This window comes from Arctopsyche grandis, chromosome 4 (assembly GCF_051622035.1).
Source record: "Arctopsyche grandis isolate Sample6627 chromosome 4, ASM5162203v2, whole genome shotgun sequence".
Lineage (NCBI taxonomy): Eukaryota > Metazoa > Arthropoda > Insecta > Trichoptera > Hydropsychidae > Arctopsyche > Arctopsyche grandis.
This window is the reverse complement of record NC_135358.1, coordinates 21,315,973-21,343,501: the sequence shown is the minus strand read 5'-3', so window position 1 is coordinate 21,343,501 and position 27,529 is coordinate 21,315,973. Positions and strand designations below refer to the sequence as shown.

Here is a 27,529-nt window from a genome sequence, read left to right as displayed (position 1 = left end):
TTATTGTACATCCATCAAATTTCAAATAGTGGTGACATAGTAGGTAGGAAGGATTTTTAGCCAATTTTTTTTCCGGGAACCGTTTCAACAATGAAATCAGAGAAAATTGGCAAACTCTGATAGGAAACGATCAACCTGGAGTCACAAATCCAGGTCTGACCAACAGCATACTCTGAAAAATTCATTTTCATTCAGGGATAGAACCCGGCACCTTCTTGACGGTAAGCAGAAGCTTAACGTCCGAGCTATGCTGCTGGCTGGCTATGGGCTTCGGGGCTACAGCCCTCCCAATATAGTACAAATGCATGCTATTCTTGCCATCCATAAGGGCTGTAGGGCTGCAGACCTCCCAGTATAGTACATATGCATGCTATTTTTGTCTGCATTTGATCACCGGTATGGTCAACGAGCTATTACATCCCGATTAATCTCTGCAGCCCCCCTTCTATGAATTCTCACGAGTCGCCACTGGTAGAATGTTTTAACAATTGGCTTCTTATAAATACAGCATTAAACAAAGTTCAGAATGCCACCTTAACAAAAAAAATATATTATAAACAGATATTTTATATCAAATGATTTAACGAAAGTAATCTTAGGATGCACTTACGTAGATTATTTAAAGATTGCCGATTCGTTCTCGAATGACAAATGATCAGTGACGTGCGCTGAAATTCTCTCTCTTTTTGTCGTACAGCCTTACTTAATGTGCACGAGCAGGATACAAGAGGAACAGACTGTTCCTCTTGTATCCCGTTCGTGCACATTAAGTAAGACTGTACGATAAAAATAGAGAGAATTTCAGCGCACGCCACTGCAAATGATGTATAATAAAATATAATTTCAATTTACAATTGTATAATTACTGAAATAATGACAAATTATGTATAATTTCAATTTACAATTGTATAATTACTGAAATAATGACAAATTATGTATAATTTCAATTTAAAATTGTATAATTAATGAATTAATGATAAATTATGTATAATTTCAATTTACAATAATTGTATAATTAATGAATTAATGACAAATTATGTATAATTTCAATTTACAATTGCAATCATTTTTATTAACCTTTTATACATTTCACATGGTTTTTGTGTAAGTGGTAATTTTTCTTGCTTTAGTTCACCGCCCCTCAAAATATATCGTCCTTATTTGCCTACGCTTGCTAATTTCCCTGAGCACTAAAAAATATCACTAATTTAAAAATCCAAATATGCCGCAAATTCCACATGGTCAACGATTTAAGTATCGGTATATTTTCTATAATATCTTATGAATATTTAATAAGAATTAGATTAAATGATGGATATTAATTTTTGGTAGATTCACGAACGCTGTGGTGATGCAGTGTGTGAATATGCCGAATGGTTACGTGTTGTGTTCGCGAGCTCGCGTCGGCGGCCACGTCGAGCTGTCATTCTGGCCGGCGGCCGTCGCCTCTGTTGTCGATTTTGCCACTCAATTACAGCCTCTTCTACGTCATTCGTCCCATTCATATTCCACGTCATCACCACCCCGAGGATATCTTCCTTGGAGTGTCCGCTTACTCTTTTCCAAACATAGTTGTCGTCACTGGTAAGTTTACTCTGAGATATCTACTCGATCGACTAAACATATATGCATGTCGTATCGTCCTATTTACACCACCCATCTTTGAGTCGGCAAAGAAAGAGACCGCAATATGTGACTCAAGTCTCATTTTGTAAAACTATCACATTCATTAATTCATTAATTTTTGATTAGCTCAACTCTTAGATATGCACTACATATTATAGCGTGACAAAATCACGTCGAACTTTGTTTTATGTATTTGAATATACATACATACATAGTTGGCAAACAAATATTAACTTTTGAAATGTAAATTGTAATTAATATACATATTTGATTTTTTAAAGAAATTTTGAGAGTTGAAATATTTTTATTTATTTATTTTTCAGTGGGTCAAAATGAAGTTTAAAGAGTTGGAGACCACCGCAAATGTGGTGTGGTCACCGCAGAACTGTCATCCTGTTATGCTGGCGACGGGTTCGGCAGCTCAACATGTCGATTCATCGTTCAGCTCTAGCGCTTCGCTAGAGTTCTATTCTTTGAATTTGGGTGATCCTGGGTATGAGATGGAACAGAAGGCTTCCGTTGCCAGTGAACATAAGTAAGTTGTATCAATCAGTATTAAAGGTGAAGTCGCAGCAAAGCTTAATAATTGATTTTTGTACGTGAAGCGCGAGCCTCACTATTAAACAAGTACTTAAATTTGTAATACATTTCATCGTTTTGTTCAGATTTCAGAAATTGGTTTGGTCTTCCGGTGGTATATTGGTTGGAGGATGTGACGGTGGTTTGCTGAAGTTTTACAACGTGGATAATATACTTAAGAAAAAAGAGGCGTTGATTGCTTCCAATACAAAACATACTGGTTCATACGAATAATCTAATGAAACGTTTTAAAGTTTATACGCATACTATTATTGAAATTTAATTATTTTATTTTGCTTTGTAGGATCTGTTTCTGCACTCGATTTAAATCCTTTCCAAAATAATCTGTTTTCATCCGGTGCGGCTGATAGTGAAATATACATTTGGGATTTGAATAATACAAGCACTCCCATGGCTCCGGGTAATAAATCTCAACCGAATGAACATGTTCAATCGTTAGCTTGGAATAGACAGGTAAATCTATTATATTTTCGAATAAAAAAGACTCAGAAATAATTTAATTTTTAAAATATGTTCTTCATATTTCAGGTCCAACATATTTTAGCATCATCATTTTCTACCAGATGTATTGTGTGGGATCTTAGAAAAAATGAACCAATTATCAAATTATGGTTTGTATTTATTTACTTATGTACATATTTATGTTCAAAAAGTATTTATTATGACTAAAAATATAATTTTAGTGATGGTCAAGCAAGAACGAAATGGAAGGCAGCTGTCTGGCATCCAACTGTTGCAACTCAACTGTGCTTAGCATCGGAAGATGATTTAAATCCAGTTGTACAACTGTGGGATTTAAGGTCTCGCAATCAAACTTTCATTTGATTTCAAAATTTCAAATCGATTTTTTATTTAATAAAACTATTCAATATTTCAGATTGGCTACATCTCCCTTATTGTCATTGGAAAGACATCAAAAAGGCGTTTTAGCTTTGTCTTGGTGTCAGCAAGACCCAGATTTGCTTTTGTCTGCTTCTAAAGATGGCAAAGTTCTATGTTGGAATCCTAATAACAACATTGGCGGCGGAGAAGTCCTATCTGAACTTTGCTCTACGGGTCAATGGATTTATGACGTTCAATGGTGCCCTAAAAATCCTAATCTCGTTGCAGCGTGTAGCAACGATGGACGTGTTGGAATATATTCGATAAACGGTGGAGCACATCTACCTCCAGTACATATTATATTTTAATTAATAAAATATTTCATATGACATTGACAAAATGTAACGAATTAATCGTTTCTACAGGTAGCTACTAGTAATAAAATAATGGATTCATTCCCGGGAATGGAAAATTTGCATCAAGCACCTGTGCCTTCTACAACTGAGATACATTCATCACCTCAGATTTTACCCAGACCTCCTCAATGGTCGAAGAGACCTGTCAGAGCTTCATTCGGAGTATGTTTATAATGTTTTTACATATGTATTATTACAATTAAAAATATAATGATTTTTATTTGTACCTAGTTCGGAGGTAAATTGGTCACTTTTGGAAATTTTGCATCTGCAGCTGCCGGTCAAAATGGTGTAGCACCTCAGAGAGAAGTTTTTATTAGTCAGGTAAAATATCGTCGATTTTTTATGTGAGTTGAATGAATTTATATTTCATATTTTTACTGTTATGTATTAGGTTATCACTGAACCAGAATTGGTCACAGAGGCTCGTTCATTGCAAGAGGTTATTGCAGCAGGCGGTGCTGAAGGTGCAGCTTCCATTCTCACAGAATATTGCAATCGTAAAGGCGATCAGTCAGACGATCAGCACGATAGATACGTTTGGCATTTCTTGAAGGCAAGCTTCGAGCAGAATCCTAGAGCTGAAATGCTCAATCTTTTAGGTGAATAGGGTTTTAACCTTTTTAAATCATATTATGATTGTTTGAAGCTTATTTGTTTTTTTATTACTTCCAGGATTTAGAATGGATGATATGAACAATAAGTTGAATGCACACTTTGCAAAATTGACGAGCAAAAATCAACTTAATAATATCGATGCGAATGTAGAACAAATTACAGATCGTTTATCAGGCCTCAGTAGGGTTAGTTTCAATTTGTTTTGTTAATGTTTATACATTGTATCATATTTGTTTCTGTATATAAAATGTTTTATGTTGAGTAATCGTTAAAAAATATAACTTGGGCAGTGTTTTTGGTGCTTAAAAGGTTTTAAATTGTGAATTTATCTACCCTGCATTCAGTTGTATTCATATGTACGTATAATCGATTACACTGGGCAACAGAAATCACATTTTTCACTTACCGGAGTAGAGGCGAATCAATATTTACTAAGTTTGATCCATTAAATTCGAACATGACAATGATTTTTGTTGGCTTCTTTTCGTTTACGAGATATAATATAAGCTTTTAAAAAATGCGCAATTTTTACAGATTTTTGCTTTTGCAGTCCTTGACTCTAAAACTAGTATTGCTCTGCCAAAAGTGAGTATTGGAGTCTATTGTCCGATGTTTTTTATATTGATTATGATTTTTTATTGCTTTAAAATACGTATAATTAATTATCAAGTGAATTTTAAAAGTCAAAAATACACAATTTTATTAATACATTTTATTAATACAATTTTATTAATACATTTTTTACTGTAAATAAATGTGACCGTCTTCAAAAATTTCGAAAATTTAGAAGTGTTTATTACGATTATTTTTCACCATCGATTTAAATTTCCATCGTTGACCTAACCGCGCAAAATGGCAAAGTTTCAAAACGATTGGAAGACTGTAGGAATTTTAGCTCAATTGTTTGCGAAGTGAAACATAGAAAAGCCTAGTAAAAAATTTTTGCAATTTTTTTTAAACGCTTATACATATCTCAAATGTGAGGAAACCAACAAAAATCATTGTCATGTTCGAATTCAGTTGGCCAAACCAAACAGTTAAGATTGGCGAGTCTCCGATTCAGTAATTTTTATGTTGCTCAGTGTTATTAATGCTAATAATTTTGACTTATTACATGTTTGTTTTTGAATATGCTATTCATTTGTCATCCATTCCGCTACTACTAATATCCTTTATACGTTTTTTATAATTACGATCGTTTCCTATGGTGGTGTGGTTGAATTTTTAGAGTGAATCGTCCGAGACTGACGCAGAACCTTCCACAGACACTAGCACAGACATATCGGTAAGACTTCACAGTTTCCTGCACGACTTTACACCACTTTTATTACTGACTGTATATGTTCCGTTCATTGTGTCATCGCTTTTGTGTATGTAGTTGTTTGAATCGGAGGTGGAAGTTAACGGGAATCGAATAATTGTATTTAAAATGCATTTCATTTTTTAGGGGGTAGATGCGACAGCAGCGTTCGATAGTATAGCCCAGGCCAATAAGATTGACAGCGAACTTCCCGCTAAATTGGCTAAAAAAACGTTCAATATTCCGATGGGGGATGGTAAAAATGAATTCATTCGTTTAGTGAATAATCAATTGATGCATCAATTTTGCTACAATGTTGAATTTGTTTTAGATCCCGACGGTCTCATTTGTCAGGCGTTGTTGAGTGGCAATACGGAAATAGCCGTAGAACTGTGTATGGATGCTGGCAGAACATCTGATGCTTTGGTTATCGCCAGTACAGGTAGGGATCGAAATACGTGGTATGTGTTTTGTTTTTTGGATTGTTTTCATGTTACTTTTTGCTGTAGGAGGTGCTGATCTTCTTCAACGAACTCAATGGCGTTATCTAACAAACAATACCGGCGCAATTACAAGTCTATCTTCGGCTCTGCTCGGTGGAAATTGGACCGAATTTGCAACGGGAGTTTCTCCGTCTGGTTGGAAAGCAGCTTTAGCAGCTGCTTTGACTCACTGCTCGCCCGATCAGTTGTATTCTGTTTGTGGTAATTATAGATTTCTTCTAAATTAATCGAAATATTAAATGAATCGTGTTGTAAATTTGGCGATTGATTGGTTGCAGAAACGCTCGGTGATAAGTTAGAAATGGAAAATGATCCGTTATTGATCCGCGAAGCAATTATTTGCTATTTGTGCAGTGCAAGCGTAGAAAAGTTGGTAGCTCGTTGGCAGAAAGAAATCGACATTCAAAAAATCGACGCCAAGACTCTCACACGAGTCGCCGAATTAGTGTTGGTCTCCAGATTGGCTGCCTTGCAGCGGGGACGTCCTATCGAAGTAATTTACATTTATTAATTTGAATATTGTATTTGTTATGTATTTTTTATGTAATAATTTTGCACATTTAGACCACTGGATACTTGTCAAATTTGCTATCGAGCTATGCAATGAAACTTGCCAGTCAAGGTTTCCTAGAAGGTGCTCTCACTTGCTTGTCAGGTCTCCAAGATCAAGACTTGGTGTTTCGACTTCAATGTGCTTTGGGTTATGCTCAACCGTATTCAGCTAGCAACGTTCAACCCCAACGATCTGCAGCTCAGAATCATTACACTCCAGGAAGCAGAGTCAGGACGTCCAGTTATAAAAGTGCTACCCAACAGCAGGACAGTTGGGGCGCAGTTTCTCAACCTCCCACTTATACAGCAAATGCTGTGAATCAGAATACACTCTACAATTCAGGTAGTATATCTACATATACATAAGTCTTATAATAGTAGCATTTGCGTTTATCAACATAATATAATGGTTTGTTTGAATTTCAGGAATTGAACAGATTCCTCCTATTCAATCGTATGGTTTCACTCAACCTGCGCCGTCTCAGCCTCCACCGTCGCAACCTCCGATGTCTCAACCTCCCCGGCCGTCTAGTGCTTCCTCTCACAGTATAATTCTCATTTTTTATTACACGATAGTGGCTCGTGGAAAATATGACATGTATTTCTTTCGTCCATAGGCGGATTGATCGGTAGGAATAAATACCTTCGCGATCCATCAGTTCAATCGGGACCTGGTGGGTATCAACAGGGACCAATTGATACTCAACCTGGATTCGGGGGACGGCAGGGATTCATGCAGCCTGGTGCTGCGCCTGTTCAACCTGCATACAATCCTCCTCAACCGGCATTTGCTCCGGTTCAAACTGCCTTCAATACAGCTCGCAATTTCAACCAGGCTCCAAATGTTCCCATGCCGTCAGTGCCTGCCGCTTCCAATCCACCGTCGATGCTAAATCCAATAGCTAACAATTCGTATCCGTCTAGTATGAATCCTCCAGATATGCTCTCCAACGGTGTGAATAATTCACCGTACTATGGCGAAACGGAGACGGGGATTGACGCCATACACGCTGCCATCAATCAGGCACCGTCCGGTTGGAACGATCCTCCGCCGTTGTCGTCTTCGAAAAATCAGGTAAATGTTTCTTATATAAAGTATTTATTGTGTATTCTTGTTGATTATAATATGAAAAACTATATGTTTTAAGCCGCTAATGGATTTTTATCACGGCTATGTAAGTTAGGATAGATTTTCTGTAATTATTATGTCGCCTAGGATTTATACTATTATTTTATTTATTACTGCCCTATTATTTATTGCTACTATAAGTCACGCTTTGTATTTATCAATGTTGTACGGTGTTAGAAAGAGATGTTTGCCGAGCATGCGGGTACTCGTAAATGGAAACAAATGATCGCTCACGCTCACGATCGTACAAAAGATGAGGTATAATACCCGTTTGCTGTTTAGGTTTTACCCATACATAACTTCCCAAGTTTTCATTTCTCTATACTGCTTAGAGATATGTACGTCTGTGTATTAAAATTTATGCTTATTTGTTGTTTTATGATTTTTTTTTAATGAAAAAAATATCGTTGCATGATACACTTGAAATTAAAACTATGTATTATATACATTAAATTCTTAAGTGTTTGTTTGATGTTAAATTGTTTTATTATATCTAGTATCTGAACTCACTAGTTTTCATTCTGTTATTGAACTCGGGGCCCACACAGAGCAACACTTGTCAACATTCATGTCATACATTGGGAGAAAAGATAGGCGTTAGATGGATGATTTTCAAATAAAAATAGACCGCTCTATTAGTGTAGCATGAAAGCAAAAAAGCATGATTTTTTTCTAGAAATTGTCAATAGTGAACCTTTTTTTATGCGAAAAGCATCCATCTAACGCCGATCTTTGATTCGGAGTGATTCTATGCGGTCAAATTATTCGAAATCAATTGGTCGAATACGAGTAATCGAGAATAGCACATTTTTCGAATGTAAATTATTACGTTGATGGATAGATGGCACTTTTGTATGTATAATTTTTGTGTAAAATAATAAGTTTTGCGGTTTTCCATTTATAATTTATCTACCAATCAATGTACATATGTACATACGTATATACGAAGTATCAATATATGTGATCATGCGAAAATTTGACTGAGCGGGAACCACGACTGAGTCAAAAATTGATCACGTTTCATAGTCTTTGAAAAATGTGTGTGAATAGTTGCTATAATATACAACATAGTTGCAAAAGTTAAATAATTTGTTCAATTTACTGAATTTAGTTAATTCATCAATGAGCGGGAAATCCCTTTATAAGATAATAAGTTTTAAAATCTCTTGATATCGCGTCGAAAATAACGTTGTTGTATCGTGGACGTGTAGAGGGGTTTCTGAGATCGGAGTGAAAGACGAAGCAAATAGAGGTAGCAAATTTTTTTTGATCCTTCGGCCTGCCAGCTCTGAATGAAGCACATTTATACCCAGCGTGTACTCTCAACAGAGATATCATTGGTTGATGGGTCGCGAGACCTTATTGGCTGTTGTATATATGTAGCTTGTACATATGTATGTCGAGGCGTTTTTGGCGTGAATGCGAGATCAGGTGATCAGCGCTAGTTAACTAGTGGTCGAAGAGCACCAATTACCCAATCTCTAAGTTACGTTGTTACACCATATTACCACCTGCTTAAAAACTTGGCTAACAATATGCATTAGAACAGCGATTCGAAAATATGTCTTTCGAACAATTGCGTTTCGAAGAAAACGTTCATAGTAGAATAGCATTCGGTGAATTGCTTTCGAAAAATTTTCCGAATACCATTGAATTACACACAAGGAATCTCATTTGTGTAAATATATACATATGTAGTTATTGAAAAATTTAAGTTTTTAATGAATGAATTTGACACGTGTTCCGTCTGTGGATACTGGGTTCTAAAACTACACTGTAATAGTATTTTCATGCAATATTAATTTCCTTTTTATGTCGACAGCATGACTTTTATTTTAAACCATGTTTGTTTCATGGAGTTTGTTTGTTCTGATTTCGTTCTAGAGTATATGTGATTGTATGTATGTTCGTGTTGTTTTCAGCCTAAGCAAGACTATGTACCCGTTGCTCCCATAACGCATCCATTGTACGGAGTAGCACCACAGCACGTTCCACTTACAGGTCCTCCTACATACCAAACGCCATTCCAAGGAGAGCCTGCTCCTCAACAAGGATATGGAGGACAGCAAGGATACGGCGGCATGCCACCTAGTCAACCACCGATGCAAAATATGATGAACAACCAACAACAACAGGTAATATTTGTAACATTTTGAATATATTTCGATTGTATTTATCGTTGCTATGGTAAATTTTAGGCACCTCCTGTTGAGAACGTGGTAAAACCGATCCCGGCACCTGTACAAAAAGCTCCCATTCCGGAACAACATATACACATGCAGACCGTGTTTGATGCATTGCGTGCCCAGTGTGCACAGTCTACTAATAATCCTGTAAATATTTTTTTATTATTATTTGAATGATACTATTTTAACCGAAACTGCCGAATTGAGTAATTGCAATTGTAAATTTCTGTTATGCAGCAAGTGAAACGCAAATTGGACGATGTTCAAAGAAAGCTAGAAACGCTTTATGATCTATTGAGAGAGAATAGGGTGAGTGATTTTATATGTATATATGAGTCGTGATCTATGAATGTTGAAATTAATTTTTGAAATTGTTTACAGTTATCGGGCAATGCCATAAACACGCTTCACGGTGTCGTGCAAATGGTCCAGACCGGCGATTATGTAAACTCGTTATCTACGTTGACATCGTTGGCCAGCGGTCCCGACTTTTCGACAGTCGCCTCGTTTCTTCCGTCGCTTAAAATTATGATACAGACCGCTAGTAATTCTCAGATATACCTCCGGTGAATGTGATGATTGTATTCATTCATATACATACATACATATGTTGTAATATTACGAGTAGATTTGTCTGCTGTATTTTGTAACGTTGATTTGATAGCGGTGCTAATAAAAGTGCAGATATTAACGAGTTTTGTTTTTTGTTCTTCTCAGTTTTGGCATTCCAAAAAAATGTATATAAAATAGCATTATATAACATTTGGTTCGGATTTAAGATTGTTAGCATATTGATTTGCATTTTGTTGCGTTTGTTCAAATGAATATAATGCGTAGGTCTATTATAATTACTTACTATGTTAACTCATTTGTTTTAGTATTAAAAAACAGCACATTTTATGCATATCTTATTTTTATTGCTTCTCTTAAATTCCCAGTATTTTTTGATTGAGTTCTTATATTTACTAATTGGAGTATTGATTTATTCGAGTGTCCCCTATGATTTTTTTTATAAATTTAATCATTTAGCTAATCTCTCGGGTGACACAAAAACTATTTAATTTTATGTGGATATTAAAATTTATTCATAATATTATATTATTACATTTTATTGAAAGTTGTTCTCTTGTGTTTGTATTTTTTTTATATTAAATTATTTTTATAATATTTAGTGCAATCTTTGAAAACTTTCGTTTGCAAGCAACGAAATTTCGTATGGAATATGTGAAAAATTTTAGCTTTTTTTTTTTAAATAGTGTTATAATTTGCCAAAGTACTTTAATTATTATCAGCGATTTGTTAATGATTTTTTTTTAATATTAAAATTACAGCCAGTCATCACCTTTATATATTAATTACTTGTAAAACATTTATATATGACAAATAAATTTATTTTATAAATATATTGCTTTTTATTTCTATGTATGTATATTGTAAGTATGTCGATCATTGGTTTTTTTTTAGGTTATTCAACTAAATAAGTAGGCAGTGATTTCAAAGAAATTTATTAGAATAAGTTACAAGGATACTATCATACTCTATCATCATAATAAATACCAAATATATATATATATATATATATTATATATATAATATGTATGTATAAGTTACTACTGTGCGGTTACATTTGACGTTTTACAATGAAATCGTTTACATATCTCTTCAGCTGTTTTGAATATTTACATAGAATGAATGAGTGGTAAAATCCGATGCACTAATATAAAAGTATGACTCGTAATAAAAAATGGGACTAATTTAGATTGCTAGGATGATCGAATTTTTTCTCATTTAATAGACAGTATAAAAATATATTACGAATGTATTATTCAATATCAGTTTGAAATCAATGTATTTGCTGAGGAATGTCTATGGATCACATTTGGAATTCTGACTATAAAATACAATTAAAAGGAAAATCAGTCGTTTCAACATACATTTTTTTATATACACAGATAATTTTCCATAAAAAACTTTTCAGAAAAAAGTGTATGAAAATACGGAAAGGGAATGTTCTAGACAAAGTGTCTAATATGCATATAAAATGTATAAACAATAATAAATACTTGGAAATGGATTTTATGTCGCATTTAATAGTTTACATCTTGGATATGTTGAGTATACAGATTTGAAGTTATGATAGTTTATACAGTTTGAGGTTATGAAGATATTTGTAATAACTTATGTTTATTTACATGTTTTTTTTATTAGGGTTTTAAAGCCGAATGTGTATTTAGCATGGAAAATAGTTTTTTTTTTTAATGTAAATTTCAGTTTTGATTATTTGTTACATAGGAATATTTTTCATCATATAAATTAGTAGTTCATAACAATTATTTGTTTATCCTTGAAGGAAATGTATACGTATAATGTGGATAAATATGATTTTATATGCAATTTTATAAAGGAATTTTTACGATTTTGGTAGTAAAAAGTTTATGAAAATGTGTTTTAAATCCATTATTGCTTGATGAGTACATTTCAGTGCCGGCCCTAGATTTTAATATACCCAGAGCTAAAAATACTATTATACTTTCTCTACATAGTAGGAAGTTTATTTTGAAAATGAACTGGTATTACAACAAATTTGACTTTTTCGTTGAAGTTATTTTAATCTTGTGCTTTCATTTTATGTATAATACATTGTATAAGTAGGTTTTTCAAAAAGTTTATGTTTTAAAAAGAACCATCGTTACTACATACTGCCCTGCTATAAAAATTCTTGGACTGGCACTGGTTCATTGTGTGATGGTCAAGAAATAATTGATTGTAAATGCACAAATTTATATTTTTAAAATTGTTACTTAATGCATGACACGGTTTAAGTGCGATAAATAACAATCATATAAATTTTCAATTATTTCTCAACCGCTTTGCAAAAATATATCAAGATTTGCACAATTGATTTTTACGAGTTCAATTAGAAAAATCTCAATGACAAATATGTCGATGTTAATCGTATAATTTTTTTTATGTAAAAAAGTATTCTAGATATTTCTTTTATATTTTTATATGTAATGTACATTTAATTAATACAACATCTCTTTATACAAATTTATTTACTCTGTCGCACAATCTTACAGACTAGAAATACCCCATTGCAACTCGGTCTAGATTCGTTAGTCTTAAATTACGGCACAGTAGTCCTAAGTTACAACATGTATAGGATTCAAAATGGCTTATTACATATCCAATAGTAATCGGTCAGTTATAATACATTGCTTGTATATTTATAAACTTTGCATTCTTACAATAATTATGTAAATTTACAATAACGTCAATAGAGCAACCAAAGTATGAATGAAACGGACATTGTCGTAAATATTACGTTATCCCTGTTATTATTTTTTGCTATAATTGCAGTAAAACCAAACAAGATTTCAATGGGAAATTAAAAGTTTGTTTAGTTATAGATTCAGTCTCATTGTAAAAGGAATAACTTTTGTGTGGAATATATAAATAAATAATATGTCTATTAATACGGTAAAAGTTTATAAAATCAATTCCAATAGATTGATTTAATATATGTAATACATATTATAAATAAGAAGTATTATTTTTCAATAAAGCTTATTAATATAATTAGCTTATAGATATAAAATAAAAGTCTTTGGTATTGTATATTGCATCGTTAAAACAGCGTCACGATTGAATGGCTGTTTTGACTAGAAAATTTAATACATATTAAATTTGAACGGTATGAAAAAAGTCTAGAGCTCATTAAAGTTGAGACTAAAAATATTCGGCGAAAACCTAACTTCAAACATTCGACTTACGAAAATCACAACACGTTACAATTTATGTACAAAAAAATTGATTGAAAACAATATCATATAAATCAATGCATCAAATGATTCTAAAAAAATTTAATGTAATATAATAAGCACGAACACATATGTACGTATTTAATTATAAGAACGTCATCGTTATTTTTGAATATAGATACTATACAATTTTTCATCAATATTGCCAAAGTGTATGTAACGCCTGAGCAATGTCTTAATATCACACAATTTATATCCATCCAGTTATGCGTGCATCTGTCGGATGCGCAGTCAGCATCGTTTGGTCTATACTATGATATTCCTTTCCAGAACGTGGTCTCAATGTATTCGTCGCTTGCCTATTTATCCTAAAAATAAATTATAACGTGTGCATTAGTTTACAAATTGATAAAAAAGCTTGTTCATAACAAACGAAATAGTTACCTAAGTGTTTCCGGAGTATCGGAGGAACTGTGAGATGACATTGACAGTGTTTCTATATAGTCCGACATGTCTGATGCTCCACTACTTGAACTGTGTGAATCTATTACACCTAGAATTATATAAATATCAAGATACACGTATGTTTATTGATAGTATTTTGAAGAATCTATGTATGTACATATGTATTTTGGTTTACCTTTGACAACTTTAGGAGGACATACTGGAACTTCAGCTTCTGCTGAAGAGGATTTAGCCGGTATGATGATTTTCTGAAATTGGAATGTCAAGTCTCTTAACGGGTCAGATGATTTCGATTTCCTTGGTAGTGATGAGTGCAAACAATCGGGATGTGATCCTTTAGCTTGTCGTTGAGCTAAGGCGTGGTTGTGCCTTCTGCTCGACATTGAAGTGGTCAATGGCAGTTCGAATTCTGCAAAATCAGCACCGTGATGTTTCAGAGAGCATGTAGAAACTCCAGAATCGTTCGAACTGGACGAGTCACGATTAGGTCCAGATTTGCACGGTACACTCGACGAGCGTCTAATGTGGGCCATTTCCTTGCCTTTCTTCCTCAGAATTGGAATACCGTTTGGAGTAACGTCACCATCCAAGTCCATTGATTTCACCTCGTATTGGATCTTAACGCAACACTTTTTATCTTCGTACTGTTCTACTTCTTGATGTATGCAAGGCGATGAGGATCTTCTGTTGTCAATCGATATATTCCTTAACGTTTCTAGCGAGGATGAAGTCGTTCTACTGCTGACGCTGTCGAACTCTTTCAAGTCTTCTAAATATCTTGACGAGTCCGCAGAGCTCGATCTCTTTCTGTTCTTGAGCAATTCTATACTGTCCGTCGAATCCATGATCTGCTTCCTCGTATACGGACTGTTGGGTGAATTGAGCATCATTATCATAGCAGATCCTGGAATCCGCATTTCGGATTCAGATCTCTTCCTACTTCTATCTACAGGAGGACCGTATAGAGTGGGATTACTAGCAGACTTTTCTACCATTAGTCTATTAACTCTCGTTTTAAGAGCTGTCAACGCCACATTAGCTGCTGGAGACATGGGAGTATACCCAGATACATTCTTATGACATTTCGTTGAACAATCATTTTGAACTTTTGCCGGTTTCATCAGGAGGTAATCATCGTTTTTACTTCCGGCGTCTGGTTTGTGGGCGTTTTCTTGGTGATGGCCGCATTTGTTGCAGAAGGGTTTGGCCAACGCTTGCGACATTGAGTTAAGGCTATTTCGTAAGGCTTCCAACTCGTCTTGGGTAATTCCTGCTCTCTTTAGCATGTCCTTGGCGTTTTCGTAATATTCTAAAGAGTGGGCAAAGTCCAAGTTGGCATAATTATTCACTGGCATCGGATCACTGCTTGTGCTGCCGTCTTCTGGTAGCAATGCAGATGGATCAATGTTGACGTAGTTGGATGAAGACGTGTCTGATTCGCTGTCGTTCATTTTCACGTCGCAAACGCATGTTGAACCACTCGTGTTATTTCGTCTGTTGGTTTTCTTGGTCACGTCCACCGTTGCGTACAGAGCCAAGTCTTCTTTGTTGGGTTGCTGTTTGAATTCGCTGTTAGCTCTCATCGTGTTATCGTCAGCGTTGACTTTACGACAGTAGGGCAAGGATATGAGGTTATTTGCCCAATTGGTCACTCGTTGACAAGGGCAGTCTGGAGGTCGCACGTCGTCACAGTCGACCACCGTGGGTTCTGGGGCTCTTCTGCCTAGTTTTAGGATGCATCCACAGGGTTTTTGCAAAGTCATCACACCAGGCTGGACGCTTTTGGTCAATTGGAATATGTTTTCCAGTGCTAAACACTCCTTGATCTTCTTTGGAGTATCGTAGTAATCTCCTAATCCAGATTGCTCGTTTTTGTTACCGGCTTTCTTTTCCTGAAATGGTTGCAGTTTGTAATTAGTATATTGTATTTTATTAAATGAAACGTAAATTGTATTTTTCAATTATAAATTTTTAAAATATCAAAATATGACTAACAGACTAGAAAACGATTTTATAAAAACAAAATAGCAGCTTTTGATAAATGTATGTTACGTACCAGCAGTTGCACGTAAACAGCGGTACGAAAAGTATTCTTTGGTAAATTCTATAAGGACACGTTTATATTTTCCGTAATATGTACGTGGTGTAAACGTTAACGAGTGTACACGTATACGAATATTTTCAGAAATTTCATATTGTGACAACATTGACTCGCCGATACGACGCAAGAAATATTGCGCAGTTTAGTCGTGCTTTGTAATGTATATGTAAGCCGATTTTGGTTTGAACCCGGCCAAAACAAGTGTCAACGTCTGCTGCTTTATAGTATGAATAGAATAGTCTTTCCCTTGCACTGCTGTGCTGACTATCATGACTAGACGGTAATACATATACTTGCACCCAATAAATAATCATATTAGAAGAAAATCATCATTCTAATCATTGATAATAGTAAAGCCCGCTTTAAAGGTCAAAGAATTTGACCCTTAAAGCCCTCAACATGGCCACCATCCCCTCAACGAATACAGTCTAAGAGAACCTTTCGTCGGAGAACGAGACGGTTGTCCAGCAATATTGCACAAGAACAACTGCACATCACTGCTCTACATATATAAAAAAATCATTGATCATATAAAATTTTATAAATATTTGTTCCAGCAACTTGATTCTTTTATATTTAATAGAACATTTTGGAAATGTTCATATTTTATCATTTTCTTATTGAAATTAATATACAAAAAGTTAGTTATTAAGTTATTGCAAAATGCTCACAACATTGTGAGCGATTAGCTTACCTCTTGGAAGTGCAGTTTAGGGACATCATAGTTTTCATATGGACCAACTTTTGATCCTGGGTTTTGTAGTTGTTCAGCTGCTTGCTTATGCTGACACGCGCAAATGACAGGTTCTATGGGGAGAGGCATCGGCGGTTTCTTGACCTTGTTGGAGCACTGGGAATTAACATTGGAGTTTCCAAGGGGCAATAATTTAGGAGGTCTAGCCGGAGGACAGTTGGGACAATTGCAACTAGGCGGCAGAGGCTGCGGCGCGTCTAATTTCTTCAAGGGCGGCGAAGAAGGGGTTGGAAGTTTGTCCTGGTTCGAGGAGGAGTTGACATTGATGAAGCGTGGGATGGAGTACTCGGTACTACCACCGGAGCTGTTCCTAGAAGAGAGGGAGTTTCTATCCGTGGACTTTTCCTTGACACTTTCCATCGTCCACGCTGGATGGAAGTGGGATCCGGCGCAGGGTGTCATGGCAGCCGTCACGGTGGAGGATCTTGACATTGCACCGAGTTTGCTGATGCAGCTCATGCAGCGTTCGAGGGTGACGACTCCTCCTCCTCCTCCTGGCCATGCATCATGGTGCACCGCGTCCTGCATCTCGCTGACCGACGCCGTGTCCCCGCAACCATAATTGCTGTCTATATCGCCGTGGTGACATATTTGCGACTCCACAGAGGGCCAGTAAGGGGATATGGTACCACATGGCACATCGTCGCTGTTGTGCATACAGCAGTTTTCATCTCCGTATGCACTTCGGTTCATATCTGAAATTTGCCCACCGTCCATTGAAGTCAGGTCGGATAGGCGTGTCTCGGGTCTGAATGTCATCTGCTTCTTGGGACTGTCCGCATCTGAGGATTTAATGATGTATAATTAGCATTTTAAGAAAAAGGACACTGTATGAATGATTTTTTAAACATTTATTTTATTTTTATTTTAACCAGCAGCATGGACTAGTGGTTAGCATGTCAGTGTGGTTGAGATCACACTGGTTCGAGTCACACTGGTTACTGCTGACCAGACTTTGGTTTGTAACCAGATCGGCCGTTTCTTATTAGAGTTTGCCAATTTTTCTGATTTTCATTGAAACGATTCCTGCAAAATTGGCTTTCCCTCCCCATTTCTTTCACGAAATCTTGATTTATTGTGTTATATCTCTGGTTTCGCCTGGTTTCTCTACATAGATGTCTCTGTGGATGTTTATTGTGCATATATATAAATTCGTATTGTAACATGAAAATGTTATTGATCGTATTGTATACGATGTTTGCAATGTCTGACCATTGATGTCATGTATGGTTTCGATTTATGTAATAATTATGTATTAAATATATATATATATATATATATATATATATATATATATATATATATATATATATATATATATATATATATATATATATATAAATATATAATTTTTTGAGTCTTAATCTGTTTAGCACACTCGTCGCTTTGGAGCAATCTGTTAGGCGAGTGTGCATGATTAATTGATGTAATAAATAAAATAAAATAAAATTTTATTTTACATACATATGTTTACCAGGAAGGCCTAACAGGGAAACCCAAATGCGCTTTCCTGATCAACATAAAAACATCGATAAACAATTTAAAGAATTTTTTTTTTGCATTTGTTTTATGTACATAACCGATTACGAGATGTTGTAAACTTGAATTTCGCGAGAAATAGGACAGGGTTGCCAATTTTTTGGAATCGTTTTAATGAAATCTGATAAATTGACAAACTCTGATAGGAAACGGTCGACCTTGGAGTCACATATCCAAGGTTTGGTCAGCAGGACAGTTATGGATTGAACCCGTGACCACAAAATTGAAAGCATTACACGCTAACCATTGATCTATGCTGCTGGTTAATTCTTTTGCTTATTTTAAATACATTTGATAAATCCTGTCGTTTCTAATGTGATAGAATTGTAAGTAAATCAGATTTATTCAATACTCACTGGACATTTTCCTGAGCAAGGGTCGCTTTTTCGTCGAGAGTTTTCCCTGAGATGCTAGTGTGAACGTGTGTGTGATTTCCTCCCCTTGGTCGGTGATGAGTACGTGTAGTCCTTCTCCCTTGCCACATCTTGACCCACCCTCGAAACAGAAACGTCCTTCCACAACACCGTATCTCCTAAAAGAAAACGACACACCATTTTCACCACTATTCTAGATATTATCATCAAAGAATATTGAGGGTGATGAGTACCTCAATGAGACGATTTCCCAGATTCCAATGAGCCTTGGGGGCACTCCAGCAGTTAAGCAGAATTTGTGATCTTGTATGTGCAATTTCGCAGGACCGGTGGACGCTTTGGTTTTGGCAGGAGCCGATGAGATCAATACTAGGAACTGTTGTCCTTCTCCTAGATTGTTCGATATCTTCACCTGCCATTGGATGAGCCGTTCTCTAGTGTCGAAAGCCAAGACGACTATCACGTCTTGGCAGATGATGGCTATCGTGTTTGACTCCTTGTCCAATGTGAAGCCAGATTCAAATCCGAGAAAGTGCTGAAGGGACAGGGAAGCTTTGGTTTGACCTTTCTTGTAACGGTCCTTTGAATCCCGGTACAGCTGGAGATGAAGACAATCTGAAACCGAAAAAATAATTGTTTGAAATATGTCAAAGTATTGTAAAGTAGTAGAGCGGTATTATTATCGACTTTTATATGGAGCTACAATATTATTTTCGATTCACCATTGAAATAAAGTTCTCTTTTAGCTTCTTCAGCTATTTCTTTTTTATTTTCAGCTACTTTTTGCGTCTCCAAGACAGTCCGACCCCACCTTCTCCCCTTCCGACCCTTATTATCCCGTCTTTGCAATGGGTTCGCAATCTCCCTTTACTTTTTATACGAACACATTGCAGTCCGTTCTAATACCCAAGCGCACAACAGATACAGTTTACAGGTTTCACTATAATTGGGTATATGTATATTTCCCTCGACTAGAGTGGTGTTTAAGATATTTTAATTGACACGTTAAAGCTTGTCGTCAGAAAATTTTTAATTGCTCTCAAACTTTGCAAGCAAAAGAGCGACATTTAATAAATACATAAAATAAAGAGAACCGGGGGACGGGGGAGGACAGGTTTTCACGATAAGAAATGAGGGGGAGATGAAGAACAAAGTGAAAAGTGTAATTGTGCAATGTAGCGAAAACAAGATACGATACTCTCAAAGGGAGCAAAATAATAGATTTCGATACAATGCTTATTGAGCGATGCTTAAACGGCGAGAGGGGATGGAAATGTTCGAAATTATAAAGTATATTACGCCGAAATATTATTTTATAGTGTGAATTTCAAATATATAATATAATATAATCTGAAACGTGCAAAATATATGGACTTATATATGTACATACATATACACCTAGGCGTATATGTAGATATTATATATATTGGATCGGCATTATGCAAGAGCAATAAATATAAATCATAAAATATTTACAAGTAATAAATCGCGATCGAAGATAATGCAAGTTTGAACTTATTATGCATTTTGTTTGTCTCGTCGTCTCTTGCAAACACATTTAATATTCCCTTACACGAAGGGATGTTCGAAGTCAGCCCCCCTTTTCACTTTCCTTTAGCTTTTACGAAGGAAAAATATCCACATCGATATAGCCACATTGAACCATCCTTTAAATGGTATTCGACCGTTTTCAAAAGTTTTACACTGGAAATATAAGGCAAAAGTTGGCTTAAATGTGACACGTGAGGGTCATATGTCTAGACGCCAACGTTGAATATTTGAATTTTTAGATTCGACTCAAAATAAAAGTATCAAGTTACAGCTTTTAAGGCAACATGAAACTACGGTCAAATCAAATTTTATTTTGTTTGTACGCAAATGTCAACTTTAATCCGTACAAGAAAAGATACTTTTTTTTTGAAAGCTGGTACTTTATATCTAATATATAATTTTGAAAGAGACTTTGTATGTACATATGTATATATGTATGTAAGTTTTGGTTCGTAGAATTTGTGACGTTAAATTTAATAAAAAATCAAATGGTTTATATTACAAATACCAAGCGAAGCCAAGTAAAACCACTAGTAATATATAATATGTATTTAAATAGTCATGGAAGAAAACATTATTCATTTAATCGTTTTAAAAAAACATAGCAAATGAATATCCTCGATAATTAATAATACCTCTTTTTCGAAGAAAACTTATAGTTGATAACTATTTTAAACATAAGGTTTGCTACATTTTTTTGCATTCCTAAAAAGACAAAACTTAATGGATTAAATACAATGAGCAACAAAAAAAATAATGTAAAAATATATCGGAGCGAAGACTTATCAATCTAAACTAAGTTTGACCCACTAAATTCTAATGTGATAATGATTTTTGTTGTCTTTCTCTCGTTTAAGAGATATGAGCGTTTAAAAAAATGGGTAATTTTTAGAGATTTTTGGCTTTTGCGGCCTTTAATTCAAAATCTAGTATTGCTGTGCTGTGCCGAGTATTGGAATCAATATTCAAATGTTTTTTCTATTGATTGTGATTTTATTACTTTGAAATACATACTTATAATAAATTATCTAGTGAATTTTAAAAGTTTTTTTTACATATTTTTTTTCCGTAATATTATGAGCTAATTTCGGTAATATTTCACTTTAACTCCTTTGAATTGGTTTTCATGTCAATATTTTTTGTTTTATCGAAACGTACCAATTAGAAAAGAAAATTATTTTTCATATTCGAAATCGGTGGGTCAAACTTAGTAAATATTTATAGTAGTCTCCCACTCAGGTAAGTAAAAAACGTGATTTGTTGAATAATTAAACACTTAAAAATCACCCATATTTTTAAACGCTCATATCTCTAAAACGAGAGCAAACCAACAAAAATCATTGTCATATTTGAATTTAGTGGGTCAAACTTAGTAATGATTGATTAGTCTTCGCTCTTATATGAAAGTAAAAAATCTATTAGTGAAGTAAAAATACATATGAAAGATAATGAGAGCCTATAATGCAAATTTTATAAGATATGGTTATAGGCGTTTAAACAATTAAAATCTGACAAAACGAGTGGGTGGCGGAAAGTCAAACATATAAGGCTACTCGCCATCAAACGTATTCAAATTTTTTTCAGCTTTACATGTCTTTATTACGATTATTTTTGACCTTTCATATATTTAAAGCGATTTAAGCGATTTAAATTTCTATCGGTGACCAAACCGCGTAAAATGGAAAAGTTTCAAACCGATCGGAAGAATCTAGGAATTTTGAGTGAATAATTAGCGAAGTGAAACATCACCGTTACCGATCACTGTCAAAATTATGTCAATACAAAGATAAAATATCACCGAAAATACTCCTTGGGGTGAGGTTTGCGAAGAATCGTGACGGTAAAGATTAGGCCTGCTAGTATTATTTGCATGAGTAAAGCTATCTAAAAAAACTGTATTTTCACCTTATACATTACCTTCATACATTCAGATCAAATTAAACTTGTACGAGTCCAATGTTGATTGATCGTTTTATAATAGCGTATGTATGTATACATACATATGTATGTATATACGAATGTATGTAGGGTAGGGTCGAAAGCAGGGTTGGATGGGTGCATCTGAATGCATTTAAATTTCTCGCCATTTTATCTAATATCCATTTTATATTATGAATGCGAGTCTAAAGTCGCCCCGATACGCATTCCGGCGATCGGTCGGGGAATTTTTCAATATTTTTCCCCGTCGGCTATATTTACGAGGCAAAATATAAAATAATGTCCGGAGCCGGAATACTCCTCAATAAGCGGATTTATTTTCGGCGATTTTTATTTCGGCTCCAGGGCACCCCTAGTATAATTCACGTTTAATATCGCATAAATACATACATTTTCTGCGAGCTTATATATCGGAAACTTCCTTCGGTTCCGACTTTCCATTCCCCCTGTATAAACCACCCACTCTCCCGTTCCCATTGCGTTTATCGTATCGGATTTTTTTCTTCGTACTGAAACGGCCTCCTCGCTCTGGAGAGTGAGGCTCGCTTTTAAGGAAATTAAAAAAAAAAAGTATACATAATTTTAAACTTTATATTGTGACGTTCGTGGCCTGGATTTGAATCTGAAGAACGAAGATCACAAAGGAAGATCGTTTCACTTTAATTTTGATATATTTTGCAGTACATTATTACTCAAACCAGACAGACATATTTCAAAAAAATATATAAATACTATAAATAAAAATATATATAAACTTCAGATTAACTGTTTGATATGAACATACATATGGTACATACATACATACATAGTTTCGCAAAAATCATCAACTTATACGAGTGAAAGCTAAATTTTTGCTTGGAATTTTATAAATTTTATTTTTAATTATATCGAAAGAAAGGATAGCGGGGTAAAAACTAGAACAATTGTTAGTTATTTTCTAATGACTTCATCGTCGTGCGCCCACCAGTGGGCACTTAAGCTAGGTTCAAAATCACAACGCGCCCGCTCGTAGACACAGTTGCTACGCTACATCTTACATGAAGCTAAATTAATTCCAGTTTGTTTACAATGATATATATTAATAGGTAAACATATGTAAATTGAAGAGGTACATCTTATATTTATTTTTACCTTGGTATAATTATAGGATTGTTCCAAGGCGACTCATATGGTCAACTTTGTACATACGCACTATATATAAATTTACAATATTATTATAAATTTAAAATTAAATTCAAATAATGGTGACAAATGAGGGTAGGTAGCCAATTTGGCAAGAGCCGTTCCGATAATGAAATCAGATAAATTGGCAAACTCTGATTGAAAAAGATCGACCTGGATATATCTACATAACATAACTCCAAAGTCTGGTCAGCAACATCGGATCAGGGCTTGAATCCATGACCTCTCAGTTGATAGCATTATACACTATAGTTGGTCCGCTGTTGGAAAACGTAAATTGTGCATGCTATCCCTTTCACTGCCTCTCGACTTATGTCATTTCGTATAGACAATAAAAAATTGTATGTACGAAATGCTATTGGTCGAGATGAGATGAAAGAGACGGCATGTACATTTTACCTAAGTGTCTTCGGACAGAATATCGGATAGAATATCAGCATTGAGCTATGTCACTGGTTGCTGTACATTCACATCTTCATTTGCAAACAATATCTAAATATTAATTTAATAACGATCGAAATGAAAACATTTGTCAAATGCCAAATGTGAACATATATTAGAGTGATGTTTTTTCAAAATTGACTAAAAACTGTATATAATTTGATAAAAAGTATTTGCAAATTAATACATTGGATTTTGTTAGTGTAAGGGCGTTATTTTTCACAGAAGAAGTTTAAATTGTATGTAAATTTAATGCATTTAAAGTAGCATAAAGTGTGGTCGCTTAACAGGGATCTTCTTTTATAAAAACTACGGGTCCAGACTACCTCGATATGATCTCCGATATACACATTTGATGTACGGGAGTAGAACGAGCGAAAAAACAAACACGCCATGAAATATAAAAAGAGATCAGATAATGCAATTGATTTGTCATCAGCGCCGTACAAGTTCGATCTAGACAATTTCCACCAAGGATAGAATATCTTTATCGAATAAAAGAACAAAGAGTATGTGTGTGCGAGAGAGGGTAGTAGAGGACGCTGTTTTTCTCACCCCAGCACCATCTTGCGGATTTATGTGATACCCGGGATTTTCTTTTAACTCGGGAGAAAACCCTAATAAAGTTTCAAAGCTTTTCCCGTTTCTATAGCGTTCGGCAAATAAACGAAGGGTCTGCACCGACGACGTGTTACATAAAATAAAAGCAGATTTTTGAAAAACCGTGTCAACCTTTTCGCTCATTTCCTTTGTTTGCTCCAAGCCGTCTACCCATCCCACTACCCCTCTCTTGCGGGCCTTTTATTCATTACGCGCCACATGTTTGTTGTCGCTGGAAATTTTCGCAAAGCTCGTACACCAACCGACCCCCCCCTGTGCATAGCCTTAGGTAAAAACGATACCCTTTCTTTGTGCCCCTATGTCATACCCGGTCATATTTTGTCTGCATGGTGCCAATTCGAAGTAATGACTTTATCAAAACGTCTAGTAAATAACACAAATGGAATAAGAATTACGACCAGAACACTCTTGCAAATGTTGTAGAACGGATTATTATTATTCGTAATTAATTTCCCAGTCGGAAAATCGACGTCGGCCAAACTGACGGGTAAAATATGAGTCTTGTAAACCTGCTAGGGGTAAACCCACAACTTTTTGTCGCATAACTGCAAATCTTCGCTACGACAAATGCCGCACTGGGATGGGGTGACTTATTCGGCTGGATGTTATGGAAATTTTTAATACTACTTTAGTTTAATATCATATTTGATGTCTCGTCAACATAAATTTCTTCAATTATAATGAGCACAAAACAAAATATTTTAAATGTAACGAATTGCGTGATTAATCTGCGATCGGCAATGAAAGTACGAAAGTTTTTGAATTATATAATACCTTTATAGACGGTTCATTTACAATTAAATTGATATAATTTTAACTATCCCTGAAATTTCTAATAAAATAATTAATTATTTGCATATTAGTGTGTATGAATATATATTTGAAGTTAATTTGTATGCACTTTAAACATTTCTACATACATCACGTTCTGAATTCAATTATGAACTTTATAATACATACATAATTTATATTCGACGAAACAAACTTTTGAATAAAATTAAATATATGTATATTATGTAGCTAAAAAATTCAGATATAACCGAACCAAGATACGTCTTCTCTACATGTTTATAAAATATACGAGTATATTTATAAATACATAATGATTTAAATAATGATATATTTATACGTTGTATTATTTTTAAATATCCATTATGTGAAGAAATCGATTTTTTAGTATGCATATGTATGTATGTATATGTATATGAATTCGTTAGTTTTGTTGTCAAGACAATCATATACATAAATTTATTTTTCTTAAATGGAAACTTTTGCATATTTGACATTTCAATTTATAGTTGAAGTATGAGTTAATGACTTTTAAGCATATAAATATATTACATTTGGATAAAATTTAACTCCTCGCTACATGCAAATAAGATATGAATAACCAAAATGAGTCATCTTATTATCGATCGGAAAATAATTATTAATTCATTTAATATTAATTATCATATTAAATTATTCATTCAAACTTTACGTTAAGCTCGAGTGAAGGCTAAGTAATTGTCGATTAAATATTATAGTCCATTGCCTGAAGAAGAAGATCTTTAATCAATGTGCGTTGCCAGTGTTAGCGTATTGATGAACTTGAAAATTGAATGCCAAAATGCTACACAAAGAAGTATAGAACGGAGAGAGATAAGAAACGGAATACGTGGATGAGAAATATGACAAAGGTGGTGAATATAAGTAGTGAAGAGAGTGAATAGATTGAAATGGCAATGGGTGGGACACGTAGCTTGAAGAATCGAGCAAAGATGGACCAAGAAGTGCTAGAATAGTACCCGATATGTAAAAGGATGAAAGGAAAGCCACTAGGAAGATGGATAGATGAAATAAGGAAAATATGTGGGGTGAGATGGATGAGAGTTGCGCAAAACAGAGATGAATTAGAGAGACGTGTTAGAAAGGCTTTCATCCAGCAATGGATAGTGATTAGCTGTAGATGATGATGATGATGAAAATAATACAAAAAAAAATGGTACAAATTTTACATTTACATTTATATATTTATCGTACTTTAAAATATGCATCTTAAAAGGAGCCAGTACCCGGAATAATACGCCGGGTGTCTTTTGTAGATTATTTTCGCTTGGTTTTCCTCCAACGAACTATACTATCGCGCCACATTTTGTATGTAAAAGAATCTGTTAACAACACGAAAAGCAACACAACCAGTCTGTTATCCGACATAAATCACGTTACCATTATTTTCCCGCATTCTTTGTTTTCTTATCACGCCCACCCCTACCTAAACGCACCATAAATACATAAACCGCCAATGGGGTGCAAATTCCACCCCTTCCCACCCAAATGAAAGGTGGTGGTGGACGTATTGAAAAATATTCCCATAAATCGCCTTTTTTAACGCTAGTCTCTTTTGTTTTCGCAACCCATTTCAAAACACCCACACAATTTAAACTATGGAATAAGATGGCTGTGAAGATAGGCTTGGACTACTTTTTACGTGTGGGTAGGTGATTTTATCTTCGGCGACACTAAAATTACCGGAGGTTACGTATGGGAACGGCTTAAGGGTCCCAGTCGAGGGATGCCGGGGTGGTGATATGTGATGCGAAAGCATTTTTATCCCATCCCCTCAGCATCCGTTAAATAAGGGCGAGAGGTCGATACCAAAGAGCCGGTAATTCTAATCCGTATTTTGCGGAGAGATCTTGTGCCAGCAGGCTTTGTCTGTTCGTTACTGAAACTTAAACCTGTGCGCGTAGGGGGCTGTTCTCTACCCCAATGGAAAAAAATGCTAGACACCCCCATGAAAATCTTTCGCTTTTTTTTTGTTAAAAATCTGCGGTTCGTAGTGTAGCCTTAGGGATCAACTTTTTTAATTACAGACGCAAAGAAATTCCCCTGAGGATAAAATGTACGAATGGGCGTGAAGATGGGCGTTTGTAAAATCACAATAACTTTTGTTGCATTCATGATTTTGGAGACAATGCGTATTTAACATTTTTAAAAATGTATCTTTGTATAATCATTTTGAAAGAAATACATATTTGCATTATACAATCATGGTAAGAATACACTCA

General features: G+C 34.9%; 2 protein-coding genes across 3 annotated transcripts; one reads left to right on the top strand and one right to left on the bottom strand.

Moving 5' to 3' along the window:
* The first annotated feature begins 1,379 nt into the window (after positions 1-1,379).
* Positions 1,380-10,768, top strand: Sec31 (COPII coat complex component secretory 31). 2 transcript variants are annotated; one of them, XM_077428987.1, is made up of 23 exons: positions 1,380-1,584; positions 1,950-2,161; positions 2,292-2,425; positions 2,510-2,679; positions 2,755-2,837; positions 2,910-3,026; positions 3,104-3,398; positions 3,474-3,626; positions 3,696-3,788; positions 3,859-4,066; positions 4,140-4,267; positions 5,530-5,638; positions 5,714-5,824; positions 5,892-6,086; positions 6,164-6,378; positions 6,450-6,780; positions 6,864-6,983; positions 7,055-7,512; positions 7,744-7,824; positions 9,489-9,701; positions 9,765-9,899; positions 9,990-10,061; positions 10,134-10,768. In XM_077428987.1, the coding sequence occupies exons 2-23, from the start codon at positions 1,959-1,961 to the stop codon at positions 10,320-10,322; spliced, it is 3,813 nt and encodes a 1,270-aa protein (XP_077285113.1). In that variant the 5' UTR covers positions 1,380-1,584; positions 1,950-1,958; the 3' UTR covers positions 10,323-10,768. The 2 variants fall into 2 exon arrangements, with proteins under 2 accessions (XP_077285113.1, XP_077285114.1); XM_077428988.1 differs by lacking the exon at positions 7,744-7,824.
* A 2,995-nt stretch (positions 10,769-13,763) lies between these two features.
* Positions 13,764-27,066, bottom strand: LOC143910792 (uncharacterized). The gene is made up of 14 exons (XM_077429388.1): positions 26,943-27,066; positions 26,744-26,859; positions 24,582-24,656; positions 24,414-24,533; positions 24,172-24,343; positions 20,933-21,002; positions 19,469-19,611; positions 18,980-19,367; positions 18,729-18,904; positions 16,774-17,615; positions 14,929-15,843; positions 14,154-14,826; positions 13,958-14,066; positions 13,764-13,881 (listed from the first exon to the last, which is right to left on the bottom strand). The coding sequence occupies exons 1-14, from the start codon at positions 27,064-27,066 to the stop codon at positions 13,764-13,766; spliced, it is 4,041 nt and encodes a 1,346-aa protein (XP_077285514.1).
* Positions 27,067-27,529: the final 463 nt, after the last annotated feature.

Excerpts from the sequence above, each read along its gene's own strand:
- LOC143910792 (XM_077429388.1), bottom strand. The coding sequence starts at position 27,066 with ATGCTTTCGCATCACATATCACCACCCCGGCATCCCTCGACTGGGACC. Across the intron at positions 24,534-24,581 it reads TGAGCGAAAAGGTTGACACG|ACCCTTCGTTTATTTGCCGA; the intron begins GTTTTTCAAAAA and ends TCGTCGGTGCAG. Across the intron at positions 13,882-13,957 it reads GATACTCCGGAAACACTTAG|GATAAATAGGCAAGCGACGA; the intron begins GTAACTATTTCG and ends ATTTATTTTTAG.
- Sec31 (XM_077428987.1), top strand. The coding sequence starts at position 1,959 with ATGAAGTTTAAAGAGTTGGAGACCACCGCAAATGTGGTGTGGTCACCG. Across the intron at positions 3,627-3,695 it reads CTGTCAGAGCTTCATTCGGA|TTCGGAGGTAAATTGGTCAC; the intron begins GTATGTTTATAA and ends ATTTGTACCTAG. Across the intron at positions 3,789-3,858 it reads GAGAAGTTTTTATTAGTCAG|GTTATCACTGAACCAGAATT; the intron begins GTAAAATATCGT and ends GTTATGTATTAG.